Source organism: Rhineura floridana, chromosome 8 (assembly GCF_030035675.1).
Source record: "Rhineura floridana isolate rRhiFlo1 chromosome 8, rRhiFlo1.hap2, whole genome shotgun sequence".
Taxonomy (NCBI): Eukaryota; Metazoa; Chordata; class Lepidosauria; order Squamata; family Rhineuridae; genus Rhineura; species Rhineura floridana.
Genome location: NC_084487.1, coordinates 36,792,720 through 36,818,220, shown reverse-complemented (window position 1 = coordinate 36,818,220; position 25,501 = coordinate 36,792,720). Strand labels below are relative to the sequence as shown.

Here is a 25,501-nt window from a genome sequence, read left to right as displayed (position 1 = left end):
ACGAATAGGATTTTCATGAGGCTAAGAAGCAGTGACTGGCCCAAGGTTACCCAGTGAGCTTCATGGCTATGTGGGGATTCGAACCCTGGTCTTCCAGGTCATGGTCCAACACCTTAACCACTACAAAAGACTGTAAAACATGCAGCAAACAAAAACACTAAAAGCACTTTAAAACATCTTAAAAACAAAAGACTGTAAAACAAAACATCTTTAAAAAACAACTTTAAAAACAATTTAAAAAGCAACTCCAGCACAGACGCAGAATAGGATAAGATCTCTATTTAAAAGGCTTGTTGAAAGAGGAAGGTCTTCAGCAGGTGCCGAAAATATAACAGAGATGGTGCCTGTCTGGAATTCTCTCCCCTTAAATATTAAAGTGTCAATGCAACATCATTAAATGTCTGTTTCCTGTGTTGTGCAGAATGGACCTCCTGATAAGATGGTATCTGAAGGAGGCCCTCACTTGCAGAGTGCTGTGACTGACCGAGTATATAAGGGGAAGATTATTTTTCAGGTATCCTGGTTCCAAGCTGCGTAGGGCTTTGTATACCAAAACAAGAACCAATCCCAAGAAGTTGTGGCAGACATTGCACTGGACACCTCACTGGGGATGGGACTACAGTAGAAGTAGATGGGGCATCAAGATTGCTACGGAGGTGAGCAACTTTACCCTCAAAGTACCTTGCAAACAATTCACAGTGGGCTTCCGAAGGGTCAAAAACTCAATTTCCTGGAGTTGATGTTAACAGACCCCTGACAATACAAAAAAATGCCACTGGATGGCTACTCGAGGATGCGATGTAGGCAGAGAAGTGGGCCTTCTTCACCGCCCTCACCACCACACACACAGTAGGTGCAGTCATGATGTTTTACTCATGCCTGGACAGCCTCACAGCAAGTCTTTCACCACATGGCTTCATTGCTTGCGGAGCACTGTAACAGAAAACAGTTTGCATCCAGTGTCACTACTTCCCCAGAGACCAAAACACCTTTTACTAACCTTCTCTGTCTTTTTTCTCTTGATTTTCTTCTGCTGCAGTTTGATCTGCTCTAAAAAAGATCCTTGCACTGCTTAGTGAGAAATAAAGCAGTTCAAACTCCTGTGAAAGATTAAAGAAAGCAAGTGTTAGAATCTCATGGAATGAGAATCTTCACAGTATCTACATGTTGTTTGAAGTACACAAAAACCAGAAACCCCATGATTACCAATTATACTGCTTTATAATTTATATCTACACTATCAACTACACCAGTTACTCCTCATAAATCAAATATGGGGAACAAACAAAGTCTGTTTCAGAGCTGGCACACTGTTAGTACTTAGTCACTTCCGCTTTGTCGCTACAAGTGTTTTGAGAAATGATCCTTCAGGTCTTTCCTTTCACAAGAATAATTGTTTATAATCTCAGAAACCTGGTATGCTCTAAGAGTCATTATGCTAAAGAGAAGAAACTCAGAAAAGAACCCTGGACCTATAACAAGATCCCTTTCCTGTCCCACTCAATTCTGCTAAAAAATCAGTTGTTCTCAATTTTTTCATTTGAAATTCCCACTCCATACTTTTCTGGGGAACCCCCAACTCCAAAACTAAAATTTAAGTTTAGCAACAACTAATAATTAATAAATTATGCATTTGCCTGGAAGTTGCTGAGGGAGTACAGAGCACATTTATTTATTATTATTATTTATCACATTTATATCCCACCCTTCTTCCAGTAGGAGCCCACATGTAGAGCGCCTCTCTCGCTCTCCCTAACTGCAGCCTATCTTTGCACATAAAGAAAGTGTTAGACTGAAGGGTAGATGACAACATCTCTATATGCAGGTCTGAACCCCACAACTTCATGTTAGGGGAAGGGTCATAGCTTAGTTGTAGAACACATGCTTTCCATCCAGAAAGAAAACATGCTCAGTGTCTGGTGTTTCAAAGTAGGGCTGGGAAAGACTCCTGGCTGGAACCCTGAAGAGCCACTGTTAGGTTGGATAAATCTGAGCTATATGATCTGACGTATAAGACAGCTTTCTAGGTTGCTAAATAATATATATTTACATTAAACCTCCCCCCCCACTGTTTTCATTGTCAATGTTCTGATAGTAACCAATACCTGCAAACAAACTTCCAGTCGCTTGTGAGTAAGGTTCATAGTCTGTAGCAGCTTTTCATCTTGGCTAGCTGATTGGATGTTTTGTTGTTTTGCTAATGCTCTGATCTCTCTCACATACTTCTCTCGAACTGACTGGAACCAATGAAGAGAGTCAAATTCTTGGTACTGGTCCAAAAGCTTCAGAATGTAAGCTACACCTGCAGAATTTAAAAAATAATTTGTTCAAGATTAAGTACCCCATCCCTCAAAGTAGCAAAAAGTTTTGAACACATTCTGCACATGTACTTCAAACTGGCTTTGATCATTATTGTCAGAATCAGCTTCCCATTAGCTCTGTTTTTTCTCTCTACAAGTCTTCACAGTTGTATGCTTGTAATAAGGCTCATGTGGTGTGTGATGTCCCTGTATATATATTACTGTAAATATGGTAAGTGCAGGTTTATTAGAGTATATGTGGTAAGTAGACTGAGTGAGAGGGGGGAGTACTTGGGCTGGAAGGCTGGAGAATGTTGTATTATGATTGGCTGAGCGTTTGAGTGTCTGAAGGTATAAATGAGAGGATGACAGAGCTGTTGAGAGTTGTTGGTGGGAGTTCTGAAGGAGGTTGGAGTTGGTTTTGTGGGTTGGATTGGATTAGGCTGGTAGTGAGGCAGGTTATTGACGGCTAGAAACAAAGACTAACACAACTTATTGTTGACAATACCTTTAAGTAATCTTGTTATTCCCTGTGTATGTAAATAAATATTTCTTGGTTTACCAGAACGCCTGATCCTTGGCTGAGTTACACAGACCAGAAGGGTGGGCAGTGCATATACCAAGGTTGGGAAACAGTATCAATGGTGGCAGCGGTGAAGAGATAGTGTAACATCATCAGGTATCCAGATCAACCCAGGGCTGTATTCTTTATAGGCACAAATATACAGGGGGGTTGTGGCCTGCAAGCGCACCCAGACACAAAGTAGCAATAAGCCAGGAGGAGACTAAAGCACAGTCTCAAGGCAATATTGTTTTACAGGGAGTGCCTGGTGGTGCTGCCTAGCAGTGGGATCTTGAGAGATCTTTCCTAGAGCCGGTGAGAGAACTGTTTAAAGACCAGCACCCTGAGGTGGGATCGTGACAAGGCGGTGACCACAGGCGGGATCCTAGCAGGTGGCGCCTGAGGTGGGATCCTGACAGGAGGGGGCCTGACATGTGGTATGTGTCAATATTTATGTTGTTACGTGCCTTCAAGTCAATCACGACTTACGGCGACCCTATAAATCAGCGACTTCCAAGACCATCTGTTATAAACCACCCTGTTCAGATCTTGTAAGTTCAGGTCTCTGGCTTCCTTTATGGAATCAATCCATTTCTGTTTTGGTCTCCCTCTTTTTCTACTCCCTTCTGTTTTTCCCAGCATTATTGCCTTTTTTAGTGAATCATGTCTTCTCATTATGTGTCCAAAGTATGATAACCTCAGTTTCATCATTTTAGCTTCTAATGATAGTTCTGGTTTAATTTGTTCTAACACCCAATTATTTGTCTCTTTCACGGTCCACAAATGGCCCACTATCAAATTTTGCATCTCTATTCATAGGGAAAGTGTATGGTGAAAATGTAAAGAGTATGGTAAGGAAGTAAATGACAAATTGCCAAAATGCATTCAAGTCTGCCTTAGGTGCACTTAAGCAATTGGGTACAGTCATTTGCTTGATAACAGTCTGAAAGGAGAAACTGCACATGTGAAACATTTGCCAGGAGCACTTAAGTAGTCTTAAAACCCCACTACAAATGGGAGAAACAGCCACAGCAAAGCCCACTAAATCATTTGCTGAGATGACTACAATTTTAAACCCTCTTCTTTATTACCCTCAACACTCTATTACTCAAACTTTCACTGACACTCTAGCTAAGGATGCATCTTTCCTGTATAAAAATATATTCTGTCACGTGTACATTATATACACTCAGCAGAAAGCCATATACAATCACATGTGATGTTGTTTTATACATTTCAGACTTTTGGACCACCTAGAACAGTTCTCTGACTGGCAGAGACTCTTCAAGGTCTCAGGCACATATCATTTTCACAACTCTGCAACCTGAGAGCCTTTAACTGGAGATGCTACGGATTAAACATGGACCTTATGCATGCAAACCATGTGATCTGACACTGAGCTATGACCCCTTCCATATAAAACCTCAAAATCTGCAATCTATGGTAGTCCATGCTACCTCTTCAAAAGACAGAAGGAATGCTGCTCGTGCTGGAAGACTGAACATTGTTCCTGAACTCACCCATGGCGAAACCATCATCAGTGAAAGCTGCACCAGCTTTGTTTTTTTTATTCAATTTCTCCTTGCAGCTGATTGAATGCTCTATGAAGTTGAGAGCCTAAAAAGAAGACACAAGGAGTTGTTCCAAAGGCAGTAAGTTCCTGGATAAGGTAAGCTTTATGAATTTAATAAAAGCAAAATATTAATACCAAACTAAAAGACAGGAAGACTGCATAAGGTCTTACCACATAGATGCATTATTTGTATGGGTATCTAAGCTGCCAATTATGTTGTTTAAAAATGTGGAATTCATTCATAATATTTTATTTTCCTCTGTTTAGATGATATTCTGTCTAGTGGTTTACTATATTTTACAATGTGGAATTTTCCTTGTATTTTTGAAATTTCCTTGTATTTTGATTTTTATGTGTAATGTTTATTTTGATGCTAAAGAGAATGTGTTTTATAGAATGTGAAAATATTCTGGGTTTTTTTAATTTGAAATTTTAACCAATATTGTAAACCAGATTTGTTTAAAAATAAGCAGTATATAAATTGCCTACATAAATAAATAAATATTGTATATTTGTCAAAGCCTCTCAAGTGCATTTAACTTTTGGAGAATGACTTGACTGAAGCAGAAGTAATTTTTAAAAAAATATTTAGTATATGAGCTTATTATCTGTTTCAATATTAGAGTCAGACTAATAGTTCATCTACCCATTTACTGGCTGCCTGCTGCTCTAAGACCCTCAGACACAGGGTTTCCCAGTCCAGCTACCTGAAACCTTGTAACAAGGGATGCTAAGGTTACATCCGGAACATTCTACATGAAAAGGACATGCTCTTTCATTGAGCAATTCCCCTCCCCATGTACTTTTTATTATTGTAGGTACAACATTTGTCCATAGGTACCCATAGCCAAGTTGGGGGCTTCATGTGGTGGTTTAATAAACTTAATGTGTAACCTTTCAAAAATTTAGCTGTTTCAACAGAAGCACTTTCTGCACATGTGATTTATTTAAATCAATCGAATAATAAAAAACTAACCAGTGGGGGAACAATCATATAAAAGTTGCGCAGATGTATGTTCTTCGGACTGCGAAATTCAGGAGCAAACACATCCACAAGCATTTTGAAATACTCTGTGCCTTCTGCAGAATTGCGTGTGAGATCACTAAGTACAGAATCCAGTTGCCTGTAAAACAGAGATATACTTGAAGTTTAAAGGGAAAATGTTTTGATCATATTCTACGTTAAAGCTATCTATTCATTAGACAATAATTTTGCAAGGAAGTAAAGGCAAAGGCATACTAATAGTTTTGTGATAATTTTAAGAACCACTTTAAAAGAACACTTGAATCTTCCTTAACGACCCTTATTGCTTCTCCTGAAGCTTTCACACATCTTTTGGTTCCACATATTCATAACAGGTTCCTTTTTTACACTGGATCCATGGTAAAGTACTTTAGAGGAGGAATGGGTATCAGCAGCGCATTGTTAGACATCTCTGCTAATCAGTTTGTGTCACAAGAGCTGTGCAAAACCGCCATGCTTAGGACATTACCTTGGAAATAAGTTCCACTGAAATCTATGGGGAATACTCCCAAGCAAACATTTATCATGAGAGTGCCAAGATTGTCTCTTGCATGTAGACAAACCCACAGCAATGCATCTGTAGTGTTGGTAATTAAAACAAGAAAACGTATCTGGCCTCCATGAGGAGGATCAAGTAATACAACTCTAATAAATTCTAATAACTATGAAACTGCTAATTAAACAGAAAATGTTCTACCAGCATAGAAAGCATCACCATTGGTCGTTTATCTTGAATGAGCTAACGCAGCATTTAAGATTTGTTTGTGAAATGAATCTGAACTAGACTGTTAATCACAGCCCATTCCTATTCTCTAAATAGTAAGATTCTTTCCCCAAAACAATTTGACAAAAAAATTCAGTATTCAGTAAAGAATATTCATATTATACCATTACTGTAACAGTCTCTATTTAAACAAATCAAAGTTTTATTTCTCCAGGGTTTTATGTGAAATGAACCAAGGCAATATTAAATGCGTCAAGGTAATATGATGCTGACAAACAGTCTTCAGCACTGACAAGCCTTGCTTGATTTTGCTAAAGAAACAGATTGAAGAGCTCTAAACAGAGGGCGATATATTCAGTTTTATATTTCTCAATAACCACTTAATTTCTAATTGTATGACATTATATTGTGATACTGACCTGACAAAGGAGCACCTAAAAGTGATTTCAGAAAGTAGCCGCGTAAAATGGCAGCTAGTTAGGGATTGGTGTAATAGAGGTCAAGCTACAGATGATACAGGAGATATGGTGATTAAATGCTTTTATTTCTACCTGTGTTTATTCTAACAATGAGGCCAATAGTTTAGGTTGTGGGTTTTATTTAGATCAGGAAAGTGGTGCAAGAGGAATGGTAAAAAAAAAAAAGCTTCCCCAGTGCCACTGCTCTGATAAAACTTTAAGCCTACTTTAAAGTACAAATAAAAACAACCAGGATATTTGATAATGGATCTTTTGCCTTCTGTGTATTTTACCAAGGAAGACATGAATGGTTTAAATTGCTATAAATGGTAAGAACATAAAAAGAGCCCTGCTGTATTGGATCTAGTTCAGTATCTTTCCTTCTTTCCACCCAGAGCAGCCAACAAGCTGTCTCCCAGAAAGTTCCCAAGCAGGACCTGAAGGCAACAGGCTGCTCCCATGGTTGCTTCTGGGCAACTAAGCTCTGCGGAGCATTTTCACAAATCTCTAGAAACTCAGTCACAATTTCATTTCATTTGAGAGACTTCTTAAAGGAACAGTGCAGGCAAGAATCTTGTACATGCTTCCAGTAGGCTACCTGGCTGCTTTTAATGTTTCTTCCGAGAGACCTTCCTCTTTCACAAGTTCTTCAAAATTAACGATATCTTCAAGATCAGGAACAAACCTGTAAGTTTCATGTAAGGTTCATACACAATTATATATCATAATACATATATATACAAACACTAAGCGTCCTATTTATTACATTGATTACATTGATTTATTTCTGTTATTTAAATCTCCATGCACTTGCTTATATTTTTACACAAACTCCACCAACTTTTTTTTTTAAAATTGCTCTTCACATGGCTTGATACTCTGGCACACAAATTCCTTTGAATGGCTTTCCTGCCAAACCAAGGGTGATGAGTGGGGCGGAGGGGAGAGAGAGAGAGAATGAGACAGTGGATGCAAGCCATCAGAACTGCCCAACTACAGAGACAAAAGCCTTGCATAATAATAAGTGACAGTTATTTTATAATCTAGAGAGATTATGCCCAAGCTGTTTGACTCATGAGACTTCACATTGAATCTGTACCCTGCTGCAGACTTGATTTAGATAAAGTAAACAAAATAGTATTCCAGCCATCAAGTTTGCAGAGAGATATTATGCTCTTCCCTATCCTGTTCTCATCACTATATTTAGACATTCCTTATGACCTGCACCCAAACCTTTCCTTGCAATTTTTTTCTTGACAAGCTTCAAAAATCAAGTTTATCATAAAAATTTTTATATAAAATAAGTTAACATTACTAAACAGACAAGCATAATTTGTTCTAAGCACAGTATTTTCATGGTAAGGAACCGGAACAACTCTGTCTATACCCCTACTCATACACCGTTGCATACAGCTGTGCTACACGTGTGCAGTTGTGATGGACTGCTGTTCATCCATTACCAGCAAGCCACACTGCAAAAAGGGAAATCAGACCAAAAGAAAGCTGTAAAGACTTTACAGCAGGGGTAGAGAACCTTTTTTCTGTTGAGAGCCAAGTTCCCCCACCATACTGGTGGCAGGTGGGGACAGAACTAAGCATAGGCAGAGTTCACAGCTTTGCACTGTGCACTCATTCTCTGCCAACCAATCTCCCTCCCTTATTTCAGACACACACACACACACAAGATTCCCAAGGGATGGTCAATAATGCAAGAGAGTCCCGCAGTGTCCAGAGGGTGAGGCTAGGGCTGCATGTGGTCCATGGGATACAGGTTCCCACCTCTGCTTTGCAGAAACATGGATAGATAAGCCAAAATCTTTGGTGCATACCTAATTGCGCTACTACAGCAGTGAAGTCCACCAGATCTTATCATTCTGACATAGCCCATGGCATTCCCTTTAAAAACAAATACAGAAAACAAGAAACTTGAGCATCTGCAGTTAAATATCTGAACCTTTAGAATGTAATGACACAAAGTACATTTAGAAAGTCTGCATCTGTGTTAGAATTGCTTAATATGTTTTTTAATAATGTTTTTAACCTTTCTAAAGTTGTTTTTTAATGTTTTTAACGCTGTTTTGTTTTAACGTATTTTAAGATATGTTTTTATGATGTTTTAAAGTGTTTTTAGCTCTTTGTTTGCTGCCCTGGGCTCCTGCTGGGAGGAAGGGCGGGATACAAATTAAATAATAAATAAAAAAATAAAAGTTAAAATGTGCTGGAGACATCTAACAAAGTTGTATCTTCCCACGACCCACAAACAATACTATTTCACCTCTAAACACACAAGTCATATATTATAAGAATACATTAGCAATCATAAGTAGTACACTTTGCAGAACATGCCATAATGAAGACTAACATGCCTGTTTTGCCATATCTTAATTAATTAGGAAATTATGGGCAGTATTGAGCCAATGTGTTTAATCTCGTCCACTGCCATTCATAAGACTTCAAAGTGCTTGATTTTGGCCAGATTTATCTTTTATTTAGGTAGACTACATTTTAGAAGTGTTTACCATGTAACCAATGCTGGGCCTGATGTGATATTCAAGAAAGATATTTATTATGAAGTATTATTATTTATTAAATTTATAACCCACCCTTCCTCCCAGAAAGATCCCAGGGCGGCAATAAACTCTGTGCTGATGAAAACAAGGGATGATATAGCTAACACTGAGACCTTCTGGATTCTAGTGATTATGTTTTTGAATCTCCCACTGACTGTTGTACCACTCAGGAGTATGTGATGTATGTGTTCCATAAAGACTGTGGAAAACCAGTGATTATTGAGTTAATCCAGCAGGAGAGAATAGCCAAGGCCAAGGGAGCAGATGTTTCTGGCAAGGTCTTGGTTTGTGTATATAACACTGGGGGGAAACCGAAACCACTCTGTGGGGGGTGCAGTAGAACGCTGAGAGAGGAGTGAGAAAGAGCTGGAATTCATGTACAGAACAGGCTAGTGGAAATAAAGCCTATTAAATCTTTCAACTGCCTTGGTTTGTATGTTCTCTGGCTAACCTGATTCTAGTCTTTTTCTGGGCACTGTGCAACGCTACTTTCGCAGGACAACACTGACATCAATGGGATTTAGGTTACTAATTATAGCTGGATCACACCTTTGCTCAACCACAAGACATTTCACAAATTCTATAACTACCTGAAAGTCGCATAATCCAGCTAATTCCAGCCCTTATTTTAACAATGAAAAAATTCATGTATGTGAAAGCAGCTGTCCTCCTGATCCCACGGGTGAATTTAATTCTGATTTTTTTAAAAAAGGTAGCATAAAATGACAGGAAGATAATGGTTGGGATTGAAAGAATTGCACAACTACTTCTTTGGGCCAAAGGAGGCTTGTGTTTCTTGAACATCTACCCTGTCCCAACCTTGATAAACTATTTTTGAAGCTGAGGGAACTTCAAGTGATATAGAGGGTCTGCTGTTCCAAGAAAAAATGTAAACAATCACATCCCACTGGGTACGCCTAATCACATTCTGACAAATGATTATGACAATTGAGTTTACAATATAATTTCATACCTATCTGACTTATTAGTTGCCTGAACTGGTCAAGGTAACTTTGTCCATCAGGTGTAATTCCAAGCTTTCTGATCCCCCGGTTGAATTTCTCTGCTCTCTCAAATGGATACTAAAATAAATATTTTTATATTAAGGAATTTAAAGTACCTATGTCAGCCCCATTCTGGTTTCCCAACACAATATATTTTGTTCTTGTAAAATAGTAACCCTTTCTGTGTTATACAAACTGAAATCATGAAACCACATTCTAATAAAATCATTTACCATGAAAAACATTTTCGAACATTTAACTGCAAAACTCACTACATTTTTAAACAGGAAATCTACAACTGTATTTCTTTGTGGGTCAGACATATAATGCTTCTGTACATTTAGCTAACATGGTTCATAGCTGTTGATATAATAGATTGATTACAGCCCAAAAAGTGGGATCTGCACAAAATGTTGCAGTGTGCTCTCCCTCCTAACATGAGGGTGGTGGGCTAGACAGAATGCTCCCACCAAACAAAGCATTCCACCTTCACTCCCTGTGTTCTAGTTCTCTTTTCCATCTATTCTCTACATTCTGAGGGGTTTGCCCCCTTTACATTTTGAAAGCCATGGGATTCCCCTAAAGCATGCTGGTACCTCCCTCTGGTTTCCCAGCGGCCCCATTTTGGATACAACCCTGTCAGCACTCATTGCCACATTTGCTATCAGAAAGAGTGGTGCTGAAGGAAAAGAGAAACCAAGCTTTTATTAATTACATTAAAATTGGTATCATGCATCTTAAGTGAGATTGAAGCCAGCTATCAATCTTGTCGTTTTTAGCATAATATTCAATGGCTTCACAAACAACATACCTTGTGATCATTCTGATCCTTAACTTCCCTAAAGAATCTGATGTCTTTGATCAATCTGGATTTGATGTGTTCATCATACATGAACTGGCTAAAGATATAAAACTTCTTTCTCAGAAATTGGTACGTGAAATTTACCTGAAGAAAAGTGTTACAACACATTATGAGAAAAACTATCAATATTGCAGGAGACTGAAATAGCATGTCTGCCCCCACAGCAGGCTTTCCCCCTGTAACTTGTGTGTATTTTTATTCTGTTCAACAATCCCAATCTTGTAACATATTATTCATACATTACCGTTCTGATATGGTCACTCACTAGGCCTGGTGAAGTTCCATGCTGCACCAGTAACATCTGCATACTAAAACCACATGGCATGGGTTACACCCTAGGCCCTTCCTGATGCAATGTGACCCAAGAGGCAATATATAAATTAGCCCCAAAACTCAGGACCACCCACAGCTCACCTATGTCATAGTCCTAACTCAAATTAATATGCTTTGCCAGTCTGAGCAGTTTTTATCCAAAGTTGTTATGTGCACAAGTGAATGCCAGAGGGCAATCTTAGTTGGTCTAAGAACACAAAGCAGCAGATGGAGCAGAGAGTCTCATCAAAAACTGAGGCTGACACATCATAACCAACTCTCTTTAGGCTCATATGAGCCTTTAATTAAGACACGAAAGAAATTTCAACTCAAAGAGAACAAAATTAAGTTGTTGTACACTGCCCTGATGTTTTGTGAGAGGGCAGTATATAAATAAACAAACAAAGTTTGGAAATTAGTACACTAAGGTAAGAGGGAAAAGAGACAGCAAGGTCGCTGGGCTGTCATACTTACATCACCATTGCAAAAGACTGCCCAGTGGCCTCTTGCACACACAAATTTACAATCATTATTTGGAAAAATGAAATGCTTATTTCATATTATTTATTCTATTTTTCTATGTGTATTTTAAAATTTCCCCTCCCATATACTCAGATGGATTATTTGTGCCCAATGTAATACAGCAGATGAAAACACTTTCCTCTGACTATTTGCTTTGTATTGTTGACAATGACATCTTAAGTAAGAAGTCAGCAAATGCCAGCTCGGCAGCTGTTCTGGGAATAACACACAATACTTACTGTTGTGTTCATAATTCCTGTGCCGTGTGTTCTAATGGAATTAGCAATGTGCCTTATATTTATGGTGTTCAAATGCTTGTTGTTGCTAATTCTCTCAATGAAGATCTGCAATTAAACAATTGCTATTTAATTATAATAGCTATTAAATGGAAATCAGCAACAATAATATTTATATTTATAAAGAGTACCCATACTCCCACCTCACCTGATTATTGAGATTGTAGAGGTAACGGGATACAAATACATGAATATTCCTCATAATTTCCAGAACATCAAGGCCCTGAAACAACAATGTTAGGCAATTTAACTACCATAATGTCTGGAAATAAATCCAAATAATTACCGTTAATGGAAACATTTAAAAACATATAAATACAACCCTCTTATATAAGAGGAAAGGCTTTTTATTACTATACTTATACCCTACCCTTCTTCCACAGTGGAATTCAAGATTATGTGTATAGAGTTCTTGCGTGATTCTCTCATCCAGGCATGACTAGACCATAGTTATAGCAAGGCTGCTGCTATCACGTGCATTTAGATCAGGGCTGAGGAAGTTTTTTTAGCCTGGGGAGAGTATCCATTGTAGCTAACTTTGTCAGCTATGGGTGTGGCCAAAGTGAGCAAGACCAGAGCCATCTCACATTCTCTTCTATCAAATACACACACATACACACTCTGCACATGCCCATTCATTCACTTACACACAACCAGTCCCTCACTCTAACTCTCTATCTACTCCTCCAATAGGAATCTTTTTTCAAGCATAATTGTGGCACAGGGAGGGGCATTTCTGGTGAGGGGGCTCATAACACAGGGGAAGGTGCAAGTTACCCTTCTTTGACCTGCTGCAAACCCACCCACCAAAAATGCCTCCTGTCCAAAATTAGGTTTCGCAAAACTTCCTATTAGCTCCAATGTGTAGGTTTTCAAGTCTCATAGCGGCAAAAGCAATTGAAGAAGTAAGATGAGGTTGTGGACCAAATGGGGAAGTCACATATGCCTTATCTGGCCCATGCATTAGAGGTTTCCCAAATCATAACCTGGGACTAGCAGGTTTAGAAATCAAGAATTGTAGCTTAACCTTCAGATATTTTTGTTATTCTCAATTTAAGGTCTGCTCCACCCTACCCCTACACACACACACACACCATCAAGTCTTCATTTTGGGGCCAAAAGTTTCATTTACTGATCTGTATACTGCTTCTTAGCTGAACATGTGAAATGGTTTACAATTTTAAAAAATGAGCTTGATTCCAGTGATGTCTTGTGCGAGCATAAATACACTTTGCTTTAACAAGACATCCTTGCCAAATTCTCCCAATTTCCTGTCCTGCACTGTGCATCATTTCAGAATGCAGAGGGCTGTAGCAGGGAGGGCAGGTAAGAGGGTGGTAAGATGGAAAAGTTTTGTTGCATGAAGAAAGTTCCTCTCATCTAGCTTTGGCTCCAGCCCTATGCAGTGGTCATAAAAACAGACCTGTAAAAACACTGGCATAATCCAAAGCATCGCTTCCTTTTATGGGAATGCTGTGAACATCCCTATTTGCATTTATTGATCATTCACCAACTCTTAGAAAAGAATGAGGGCAATCTGCACATAAATGATTCCACTTGCATGCCAAGGAGGCTGGATCGTTGTGCAATGAATACCAAAAAGTACTGAACTCTGGCAACTCACAAAATCCTATAGATTTTTTAAAAGATCCAATTCAAACTCTAGCACAAATGTGATGTACCTGTTCTAAAGTCTGACTAGGAAGATGTGCTTCTGTCATAGTTAAACCATAGCGCTGAGTTGCTAAATTCCTCATCTCGCTATACGTGGCCCAGTCATGCAGAGCTACTGTGGTTAGATTGTAGAAAGTCTTGTCTAGGTAATGCGTCACATGGGCTGTAAAAACAGAAAAAAAGAAATAATTATTTTTGTTATGAGAACAAGAGAAGGAAAACTGATTCACCCCAACAGACATGATATTCAGAATTGGATAACCTTAGAAATGCTCTGTGTAAAAGTATCTTCTGGAGCTACACTCATCACATCAGTATGTTGACAACAGACCTCCCCCCAAAAAGCACAGAGAGGGGACAGAAGGAGGGATGGATTTTACTGCCTGAAAACTGTACACAAAAAAGTATTTAGCTTTAAGCTTTAAAAGTAATAATTAAATAAAGCCTACCTTTGATATCTATAAACCGATTAAAAAAGCGAATTGGGTTTAAAGAGAAGAAGTGGGCAAGGTCCTTCATTCCAACTTTGAATGGATTTCTGTCATCAAGTTTTAAGTGTGTGTGCACAGAAAGGCGCAGGTCCTTTTCTATTTCTTTGCATAGTTTGTCCAGAAGGTGCTGATAAAACAAAAGTCATAACAAACACTATGTTCATGGGGTGAAAACATCTTAATCTTCACAAAATACTTGCGACTCAATAAAACAGTTCTACATGGAAACATGAGACCCAAAAGGACCATTTTGCTTCGCTGATGGAGAGCCAAATCAGATCATTTTTATTCAATATTAGTACAAAAAAGTGAGCTATTACATATGCCCTGGGTGTGCATAATATCTATAAACACACAACACACACATAGTTGTATCCAACGCTTGTATACATGGAGTTCCACTCACACAATGGGGCTTCCTTTTCCTCTCTGCACATGACAAAAGGGGGGGAGTGCAGGGGAGAGGAGGGGGAAGTTCCATTGCACTAGTGGAAGTCTGCTGTGCTAGTTGAATGACTCTATAAATAGTGTGAAAGTGCGTGAGAGAGATTTTGTGACCATTCTCCCCAAAACTTGGTCACTACTGGTCACTAAAAATGTAAAACTTGCATTGTGTGTGTTTATTTTCTATAACAAGTCCCTGCCCTAAAAGCTACATCTACATACAACATTAAGAGAAAGAGGAAGGACAACAGGAATGGAAAGAGCAATACAAGCACTACACTTTCATAAAGGGACATACCACTCAACAAACATTACTTTAAAATAAAATTAAAGCAGATAAATCATTGAGGAAAAATGAGAATAGAGCAATAAAGAATGTGAATTTCTATTAACTTTAAGAATTTTAAATTTCTGCATATTACCATGTTATTCATAATTTCACATATTAGAAATATATATGAAGATACCAGTTAAAAGTACAATTGACATATTGAAAATTTAGTTGAGAACAGGCTTATGTGACCAGACATAGCAGCATCTGAGTAACCAGCCAAGTCACAATACTACTATTAAGAACTTTGGGTGTGTTAGATAAATAATATCTAACCACTTTCCCCCTGCCCAAAAGTATAACTTTGGTTGGCCTTGATTTACCCTCAATACTAAGATGCATTTCTTTCCCACTGCACAAGTTCTATAAGAAATGTAATAGATCACTTCTAATAAGAATTCATATATTTAATACTGTTTTGTATTGTTTCTCCCAATGAATCTACAATGTATTGCGTTAAGTGAAAAAACAATCTATTTCATATTTATAGCAATAGCTACTAGACTGAGGTATGCTTATCTATATACAGTCCCACAAAAATTCTCAACAGCAGCAGATTTAAATATTCTCAAAATTGTTCTTTGCTGCTTTTTATTCAAAGTAAATGCAATACTTGCTCTACCACCTTGTTTAAAACATCCATGATTTCTTTGTCATAACTTTCCAAAAGGATCTCATGAGATTCCAAGTGCCTTGAGTGCATCATAGCTGGTACACAGTCCCGCAGTGCACTAAACATGTACTGTAAAAAAAACGTGGGGGCACAAATTAACAAAGAACCCAAACAACAGTATGTGCGAACAAGTACTGTGAGCAAACACAGGCCATTCAAATCCAGTGATCAATCATTGTTCAGGATCCTAAGGCTGTATTCAGACATAATGCTAAATCATGGTTGAACATTATAAAAACAAACCCCAGGAAACCTTGAGCTTGTGCATTCCTTGTGCACAGCAGAAGGAGATGGGAAGTTTCCACTTCAGTTTTATATTAATCACAGTTTAGTATGTAATCTGAATCCTAAACTGTGGTTAATTTTGAAACAATCCATCTTAAAAATAAACCATCCATAGCCTAAACCATGCTTTAGGTGCTCAGAAATTAACTGTAAGTTTGCATGTTCCCCCTTCCCTCATCTGCAGCCTTCAACATTATGCAAGAGCTTTGGAAATTGTGGTTTGTTCTAACCAAAGTTAATTAACGAGTCATTATATCAAACCATGGTTTCATATAACTTGCTTTCCTATTTCAGATTAATGTTTTACTTACATGTAACCTAGCAGCATCAACTGCATTTTCATATACATCATCCAGATAAATTGGAAACACAGTTCTGTGCCAGTACAAGAAGCAACAATCACATTGTGCTTGGACTCTAGAATGGAAAATTAGCAGTTACCAAGATAGAAAGCAGTTACCATTCCAACATCATTGATTCCAAAGAGTAATTTAATTTACAGCGTAACACATTTTCAAGCCTATGCTCAGTCATAAGGACTAAACATTTAGGTTTTTTTAAAAGAGAATGGGAGAGTCTCAAGATGCTGAATTCTATGTCTAAATACACACAATTCTGGCTAACACATATTATGACAAATAGCACTCTTGTAGAGTCAATAAAGCCCAATCGTAGGTGTCTTGTGCTGAAAGACTGCACTATTTCATTCTGTGGCTTTACCTACCGTTCCCTAAGTTCACTGATTAAGGCCAGCTTTTTCATAACTACTTGAAGTGGAAGGAGCTCTTCATCTTTAAATGTTTTCTGAAAGAAAGGAAAAAATAGATATACAGGAGTATCAATCCAATAGTATTAACCAGAGTTAGCTTTAGTTTGTGTCACAATCATTGACCAAGTAATTCCCTATGTGATCACTGCTAATAGAATGTATAAATATTGCAGTCATAGGAGGAACTGTTGCACTTACCATTTGCGTGCCCACACTGAGTGCTAGGGAAATAATGAGTCGTCTTTGTTTTGTGCTAGGACCATTGAGAGTGTTCTCAGCCAATACAAGAGCAGAGAGAACATCCAGTCGCTGTTCGCTGTATTTTTTGTCTGAAATCACTCTTTTCTTCATAAAAAAAAAGCATTTGGGGCTTAGTATTATGGAAAATCAGCAAAAAATGTTGCATTGCATTTATTATTGTTTTTTTTGTCCTAAGGGGTCAAGCTAAGCCACATTTAATACACATACGATAACCTTACACAAATCTCAGCAAGAAAATTATCTCCAAAATATCTTCTTGCTCCCCATCCCAAACTGAGTATAGTCAGCACATTCTTGCAAGCATGAAGTTACTTAGGGTTTGTTTGGACTCTACTATACTTGTAGCTTTCAAAATGTCAATGAACACAATCCATCAGAGTGCAAGCCCTTTGGAAACAAACAGGACCTCAAGAGTTTAAAATGAAAAAGTCCCCAGGGTGCTAAATATTAATTGCCATTCTCTTTCAATTATCATTCACCTATATTCTTTTTCACATTTTAATACACATCTCACTTTACAGCTGAGGCTTTTGCCTTCCTTTTTTGCTTTTATTTCAGAATAGTTAACAGAAAACTTCAGGATGTGAATTAATATCAGGTACATACTTTCTCAGCAATGCAAAACATACTTTCAGTGCATTCAGATGTAACAGTAAACTATGATTTAACAATATATAAATAACCATTGGGCTCATATGCTACCCCCTCCCCACTCCTCATTTGGCACAAACCACAAGGAGGGCTATCAAAAGCTTTTGCTTTCAATTTCAGTTAACTGCAGTTTACTGTTGTGTTTGAATCCTAAACAATGGTTAATCTTAACTATGCCTTATTGAATCAAGCTAACATCATAAACAACCGTTTGAAGTTGACTTGTTTCAATAAATCATAGTTGACTAATCAGTTTCTCCAGGTTCAGATGTAATACTGACAAACAGAATTCTATTTAAAACAGAATTCTGCTCTCCTCCTTGAACCACATACAAGGAGCCTGGGCTTGTTCACATAATATACAACTGGCATCTTCACTATTCACCTTTTGGCATGAGTTAAAAACACACCTATTTGCTCAGGCATTAGTAGAGGTTTGAACTGATGTGGACAGTAGTACATTGGTTGGTTGTCCATCTGTTGCACTGCGATATTGTATCTAATGGTTTTATATGAATTTTTTTGTTTGTATTAATAGTATTAGGGTGATATTCAACTAAATCATTATTCAAAGTAGACCCACTGAAGTCAATGGGTCTATTATTGAGTATGACTAACACTGGATACCACCCTTAACTTTTTATGCTATAACCCATTAATCATGAATTAATGAACAGCAGAGTAGAAATCAACATGATAAACAAGCCATAGTACACCGATACATCTGAATGCAGCCAGCCTATGCTAAACTAAATCCTACTCAGAGCAGACCCACTGAAATGAATGAACCTAAGTTAGTCATGTCTATTGGTCTACTCTGAGTAGGACTAGCATTGAAAACCACAAAGTATCTCTTTATGGTGGTATCCTCAACACTGTGGATAGACTTATTCCTTTCTTATTATGAGGTAATTCTGATTCTAATAGAATTTTGCTAGGTGTTACAACTGCTGTGTGAGAGTACCTTTGTCCAACAAATCCCACTTGCAAACCCTAACAAATCCCATTTTGAATTTTTCTGTTAAAAAAGGTGAACAAGTATTTTTTTTTTAGAAGTCAAGGACTTCTAGCATTGTTGAAAATGATGACTATATGGATAGCTAAACTGATTTACTTCAAGCTTATGGAATTTTTAGGAGCTGTAATCTTTAATGAAAAGAGACAAGACTTTTCTCTTGAGACATGAGATCATTAATCAGTTTTTTTTCATGTATGGCTAGACCAAAACTTACAAATGGCTGGTGCTGAGTTTGAAGTGAGTGATAAAGCTATAAAGATGAGACTGTTTGGTTCTACCTGTGAATGGCTCTTCTTTGTACATGTAACAATGCCATCAGGCTGGAGTTGAGCTCCCTCTAGCTGTCGAAGGCAGAAACACTGTTCAAATGTGTAAGCCACTTGTAGCTTTCTATAGCCAGTGCAATACTCCTCAATTTTTCGTACGTACCAGGCCACATGGAGTGTTTTCTTGCTGGGGTAAAGAGACATGTCTTTGTCATAGGAAGGCCGACATCACAGAACCTTTGTTTTTCCTTTGGGACGGTCACTCACTGGGGCTCAACTGTCAAGCCTCTACTTTATCCTATCCCTTATTGAATGATCCAAGCAGACCCTTGGGATCTCATCCCTTCCTAAAACATTTCCTATGGGGTGCCTCATTTTCTCCACCTCCAGTTCAACACCACTTTCCCACCTGTATCGATCACCAATGGAGGAAAGCCAGCCTTGATGAAGCACGGCCTCTCAATTTCCAGGCATGAAGGGCCAGTCAGGCCAGATCTGAATGGAGAGACTGGCCCTGGGAGAGCAGACCTGTGCACAGAGGAAGAGGCCAGGGTAGAGTCACCGCCAGGTTGACCAGCTCAGAGACCCAGCCCTCCGAGACCACAGCAGAGTTACCAGAAGGATGGTCACCTATTCTTCTCTCACCTTCTGCAGGACTCGGGGCAGAAGCAGAAACATAGGAAAAGCATACAGGAGCCCTGAAGACCAGTGCGTCCTTTCCTTCTGCTGAGGGCACTATGTACCAGGCAAAGAACCTGAGAACTTGTCAATTCTCTGGGGATGCAAAAAGGTCCATGTGAACCCTGCTGAAACAATCTACTAACAACTGGAAGACCAGAAGATGGAGCTTCCACTTGCAATAGAAAAACTGTTTCCTGCTCAGTCAATCAGCTTGAGTGTTGCCGTGTCCTCGAAGGTGCTCTGCTGAGAGGGAGTCCAGGTGTTGTTCCTCTCAACGGAACAGAAATGAGGCTTCCTGTTGGAGCTGCCAAGATCTCAACCCCCTTGATAACTGATGTGGGCTTTGGCAGTCACATTGTAGCTGTGGAGAAACACTGCCCCAAGTGCCTGCGGGAGGCAAAGTGTTGAACCACCAGGCAGGCAGCCTGCAACTTCAAGAGGTTAATGGGGAGGAAAGACTCCTCTGGTGACCAAGCTCCTGGATCATGCATCTGTCGCACAGGGTCATGCATCTGTCGCCCCAGTCTACAAGGGGAACTCCCTTCTGGAGGTGTGGTTCCTGAAGCCACCATAATAGTACAGGTAGACTGATCTGGGAATGTGGATTTGCTGGTGCTGCTTGGTAGCAATCTCACTCTGAAAAGGGAGGAGCAGCAACTGAAGGGCATACAAGTGATGTCTTGCCCAGGGGGTAACCTGAATCACTGAGATCAAAAGACCCAAGATACGTGATAGCAACATCAGACCCACCAATAACTTGTGAAAAATGGACCACACTGCTGACTGTATTTTGAAAATCCAATCCGGAGAGTGAGCCAAGAGGCCTAAGCATATGTCTATGTGAGTAATACACTGTGCTGGAAAAAGATTACTTTTTTCCATATTGACCAGGAAACCAGCATCCTTTAGACAGGCCAGGCTGATCTGGAGGTCCTCTGCCGCCTGAGTTTGAAAGGACGAGCCGATCAGAAGGTCATCCAAGTAGGAGTAAACATGTATGCCCTGAAGACAGAGGTGTGCCACCAGTGTAATCATGATTTTGTGAATAGCCTGGGGGCAGACACCAGGCCAAAGGGCATGATCTTGTATTGGAAGTACTGGATGTTGAAGAACCACTCAGGTAACGTCTTTGGCAAGGGTGGATAGGGTCGTGGAGGTAAGCTTCTGTGATTTTTTAAAAAAGAGGAACAAAGAAGGTGAAGAAAAAGAAAGAGCGTAGACTACAGGGTAAGGACATGATGCAGGGAACACACAGTACAAGAAAAAAAAACATGTTGGAGAACAGAAGAAAACAGTTTTAAAATAGGCCTGATCCAAGGGTGAAGCAGACAGCTGACTATGTACGACCGCTCAGGGTAAAGGCAGAATTGAACTGGACTGAATCAGCAACAGAAAGCCAGAAGTGCTTTACAACTTGAACATTGATTCTGCCTTTGACCACTAGGGAAAGCTCAACTCCCACCTGATGTCATCTACATGCACGAGAGAAAAGAATATGGCCAGGGATAGGGCATCACTTTTTCTACTGCAGTGTCTAAAACCAAGAGCAACCTGTTGACTACTTTAGCAAGTTTATATGAATAAAGGCATAAAAGAAGAATTCCAGCTGTTATAAAACTACAAATTTTAACTATACAAGTACTTTCTGAAACTTTGATTGCATACCTTGGCTACAGCAATAGCATTAAGAGCTTGATGCTGAAGATGCTGAACTATGTGCGTTACTGAATCAGCAACAATCATACTTCTTCTGTAAAATGTGTGTTGTATTGCCTGCCAAATTTCAGAATACAAGAGTTATCATCACAATTCAGCAACAGTAAATGGAACCAAGTTATTCCTATACTTGTTGGTTCTTCCATATAGAGAACTACTTTACCTGATTCATCAACAGCTCCAATCGATATGAAAGACAATTTGACAATGTACACATATTTAATGTTCAATTGAAACCAACCTTCAACTATACACCAATATACACTTCAAAAGAAGTGTACTATATGTACTGCTATGTTAGCAAATACAAATCATGCTAGCATCACAAACAACTATACTAAAGTTTTAGTTCACATTCAAATATGCATTTTTCAAGAGAACATTAGTGGCAACAGACTGCTAGCACCATTACAATTAGGCCTAAATGCTGCAGTTATTATTAGTCAGCACTGGATAATGTACAACGTGGAATAAAACAGTAAAAATAAAAAAAAATCTAAACAATATAAACATTATCATCATCCTACATCATTTTAACAAATCAGAAGAGACAATCTCATAGAGTAAAAACAACATATTCCATTTCAATACCTAAATTATCTCCAAGGTCTCAGTCGAGAGATACAACTTCAAAAGATGCTGAAAAAACAATAGTGAGGGGGGCTCTTATCTCCAGGAGCTCCATAACTGAGGTGCCAATTACACTCATATAGAACTTCAACTCACGCATTATAGTTTAAGTACCTGGCCTAAAGCTGTTTCAAAATTACAATAAGAACCTTTTGCCCTGAAAGAGATTAGAGTAAATAAGACCTACAGACACACAAAACACACCGCTCTGGTGATATGTATACTATTTAGATGAGCAAGTTTTACCTGAACTATTATTTACCTATTATGTCTTGCATCTTTCCAGCTCATAAATTAAACATATATGTCATAACTAACCCACAAAGAACTATTGTAAATGTTAGGGTCACTAAGGAGATGAGCACTGCAACTTACTTTGAGAAGTTCCACAAGCCTGCATAATGCTTTAACTGAGGTTTTAGTCATTGGCTTCTGCATTGACATGTGCAGATTCATTGTAGTTTTAATGATGTTACTAAGGCTGTAAGCGTACAGAAACCCCTAGAGATAAATTGGAGGGGGAAGTGAATCATCACTACATTGCTATTGCATCAATATTTTTTTGTTTCTAAAATTAGTTTTATCATACACAAAAACAGCAATTCAATATACAAGTGAAGTAAGTATCATGGAATGAACAGCAAACAAGCATCAATCCAATGAAACACAAAGTATTAATCGAGTTCCTGATCTCTGTAACATAAATAAAGTTACTTTATTCCTTCTTTATTAATCCATTTCTTAGAACAACGCAAAGCTGACCCTTCCACATTCACTTCCTGTTGTTACACAGCAAGCAGTGAAGCCTGATGAAGTGCCTCACCCTAGTTAACGTGGAAAGCTCTGTGCTTGCACTGCTGATATAGGGTAAAAAAACAGAACACTTATTTTCCTGTATGAGAATATGGCTTGATTCAGACATCACCGGTTTGGCATTACGTGAATGAGTCTGGAATGACCTTTTGACTCTCCTCCTATATAATTTGCAGCAAGCTATAGTAGTTTGTTACACCAAAACAAGGAAACTCTGGTTTGTAATTATCCTACAATCCAGAAATGCAGAGCATAAATTTCTAGCTCAGATGTAACAGCAAACTATGATTTGTCACAAACTACTAGGTGAGTGAGGCAATCACAGTGTGTGGGGTGAGAAAATAAAGTGCTTGTTTACACAGTACCAAACCACAGTTAGACATTACATCTGTACCAAGCCTATTAATCTGCCAAAACTAGAAACAGAGTGACAAAATATAATTCATAATTGTTTTATTATTCCAGCAATAACTAAAATATTTAGTTAGGTTGAAAAAGCAAATTATGTTATGTATTAACTTTGCATTACATAGTCAGCCGTCTTATATTCACCAATTTCCTCTCAGGTAAAAGGTGCTCAAGAAATATGAACCTAATTGCAAGCAGCATTTTCTAACAATGTCATTTTGGAACCTAGCACACACCTGTATAAAAACGTTGCACCTGTTAGTGAGATCTTCTGCAAACTTATCCATTCGTTGTTCCTTTGATAAAATAGATTCCATTTTCATCATCCATGAGCTCACAAACACATAATATGACTGCATCTCCCTGAAGAAAAAAAAATAGGTTTATTAAATGGTTCAATCAGATACACCAAGCCAAGGTTAAGGAAGCCCAACTGTGGTTTGTCATGTCTGACTTGACATACCATGGCTTGTAACAGGTTAGGCACCACAGTTTGATGCATGTTTGCAAACCTAAATATATGCCAAATATGATTTGTGATTTGGCAAAATGTCTGAGATGGTGTAACATAATTACATAATAACAGCCATCACTCTGCCTCCAGGGGTTGTTGCACCATGGAAACAGGTTATGAACCCAAGTGCTTACAGGATGAAAAATAGAAACCAAACACTGATTTGGATTTTGAATTATGGTTAATGCAAATAACAGTTTAACACGACTGATTTCAACCAAAGTCAATAATCTTAAAAATTAACTCCTGGATGAATAAGATTAATCTAAGGCGAATTTCCAAAATAATTGTTTTTAGCATCAGGGCAGCAGAAGCAAACCTCTAGTAACGAAGGTGCAATGATTTAAATGAATCTTACACATTTGCACACGCTAATAGCATTTCTTTTGATCAGAGCTGGAAAACTGTTTGCTCTAGCATATCAGGAATGTGGAAGCATTTGTTAAAAACTGAACAGTGGTGGTGGGGAAAAGAGAAATGTTTATTATGCGTTTCATAACTACAGTAATACGCATGTCATCCAACACTCTTAAGACCATTAAGTCCAGGATCTAAAATTGCCCAGTGGCAATCACTTCCATGTAAACAACTTAGAATTACAATATTACAAAGTTGGAACTTCACATGCAGCAGGTACATTAGCAGTAATATCCATTAGAGCACAAAAACTACAAGGACAATCACACAAAAACACACTGTCTTGGGGATTACCACCCAAACCTAAACAGTTTACCTGGCCACAAAACCTGCTTCCACATAAATTGAAACGAACTGGGATTTTAGCTAGTTCCTAATTTTTCAGTTTACAAGTTGTTGTTTTGATGTATAAAATAAGAAACATTCAGGTAGGAGAAAAAGGAGCTCTGCCACTCTTCAAACCTTACTTGGTAAGTGACTGAGCCTTCTGCTGTAGGAAACTTTCCCTGTTTATTTTAATGGCATGAAAGTTTTTTCTGTCCAGGAGCTTGGCAGCAGCTGGCACCTTCTGCATCAGAAAGTTGTCAGCAAACCAAATGATGTTAGCAGTAAGTGTAATGGCTGGCACCTGGAGCCGCAACAGTAAAATTTGGATGAACAAAGGGAGGGGGGAAGAGAAAAAAGTCATATTAGGGTTGATATTGATATTCTATGGCAAAAATATTCAAATACACAACAAAAACCATGCATTCACTATACCACATTCAGAGATGTAGGATTGTTCTATAGACACATACACTGTTTAAAATTCCATTAGGTATTCTAAGGTATACATACATAACAGGATAGTCTAAATTCAATTCTAAGTAATCCCACTCCATTTCCCATGGATGTATGTTTAGGATTATAGACTTTGCTGCTGAGTCTTTACTATGCAACGTCAACCTGGCACAGAACCATCAGAACATATTAAGGAAGGGGAGGAATAGAGGGACTCAGCTAAGCTCCCACATTCCCTAGTGGCTCAGGCGATTCATCCCTCGAGTACCAGTGCATGTTTGTACCACCAAAGAGCTTTAGTAATCCAGGTTGAAAAGAGTTTTATGAGGCAAGTAGAACAGGTATGACAATTCCGCACCAATGCTACTTCAGCCATTAATGGGCATAACAAGAGACCAATGCAACCACTGATAAATCCCTGGATAGGGCAGCTTTGTTTTACCATGTAGGTAATTTATTTGTTACCCTAACA

General features: G+C 38.5%; 1 protein-coding gene across 2 annotated transcripts in view; it reads right to left on the bottom strand.

Annotated features, from left to right (window-relative positions):
• WASHC4 (WASH complex subunit 4) overlaps positions 1-25,501 on the bottom strand; it is a 50,575-nt gene that overhangs the window by 3,801 nt on the left and 21,273 nt on the right. For both annotated transcript variants that reach the window (XM_061638912.1, XM_061638911.1), the window contains exons 13-32: positions 24,717-24,877; positions 23,555-23,681; positions 22,473-22,598; positions 21,417-21,524; positions 17,073-17,219; positions 16,830-16,909; positions 16,417-16,522; positions 15,773-15,889; positions 14,331-14,499; positions 13,890-14,044; positions 12,356-12,430; positions 12,151-12,255; positions 11,027-11,161; positions 10,185-10,293; positions 8,471-8,537; positions 7,240-7,326; positions 5,412-5,559; positions 4,383-4,479; positions 2,106-2,302; positions 1,001-1,100 (exon numbers count right to left, since the gene is read on the bottom strand). In XM_061638912.1, coding sequence (XP_061494896.1) covers positions 1,001-1,100; positions 2,106-2,302; positions 4,383-4,479; positions 5,412-5,559; positions 7,240-7,326; positions 8,471-8,537; positions 10,185-10,293; positions 11,027-11,161; positions 12,151-12,255; positions 12,356-12,430; positions 13,890-14,044; positions 14,331-14,499; positions 15,773-15,889; positions 16,417-16,522; positions 16,830-16,909; positions 17,073-17,219; positions 21,417-21,524; positions 22,473-22,598; positions 23,555-23,681; positions 24,717-24,877 — 2,416 coding nt within the window. The remainder of the gene's footprint in view (positions 1-1,000; positions 1,101-2,105; positions 2,303-4,382; positions 4,480-5,411; positions 5,560-7,239; positions 7,327-8,470; positions 8,538-10,184; positions 10,294-11,026; positions 11,162-12,150; positions 12,256-12,355; positions 12,431-13,889; positions 14,045-14,330; positions 14,500-15,772; positions 15,890-16,416; positions 16,523-16,829; positions 16,910-17,072; positions 17,220-21,416; positions 21,525-22,472; positions 22,599-23,554; positions 23,682-24,716; positions 24,878-25,501) is intronic.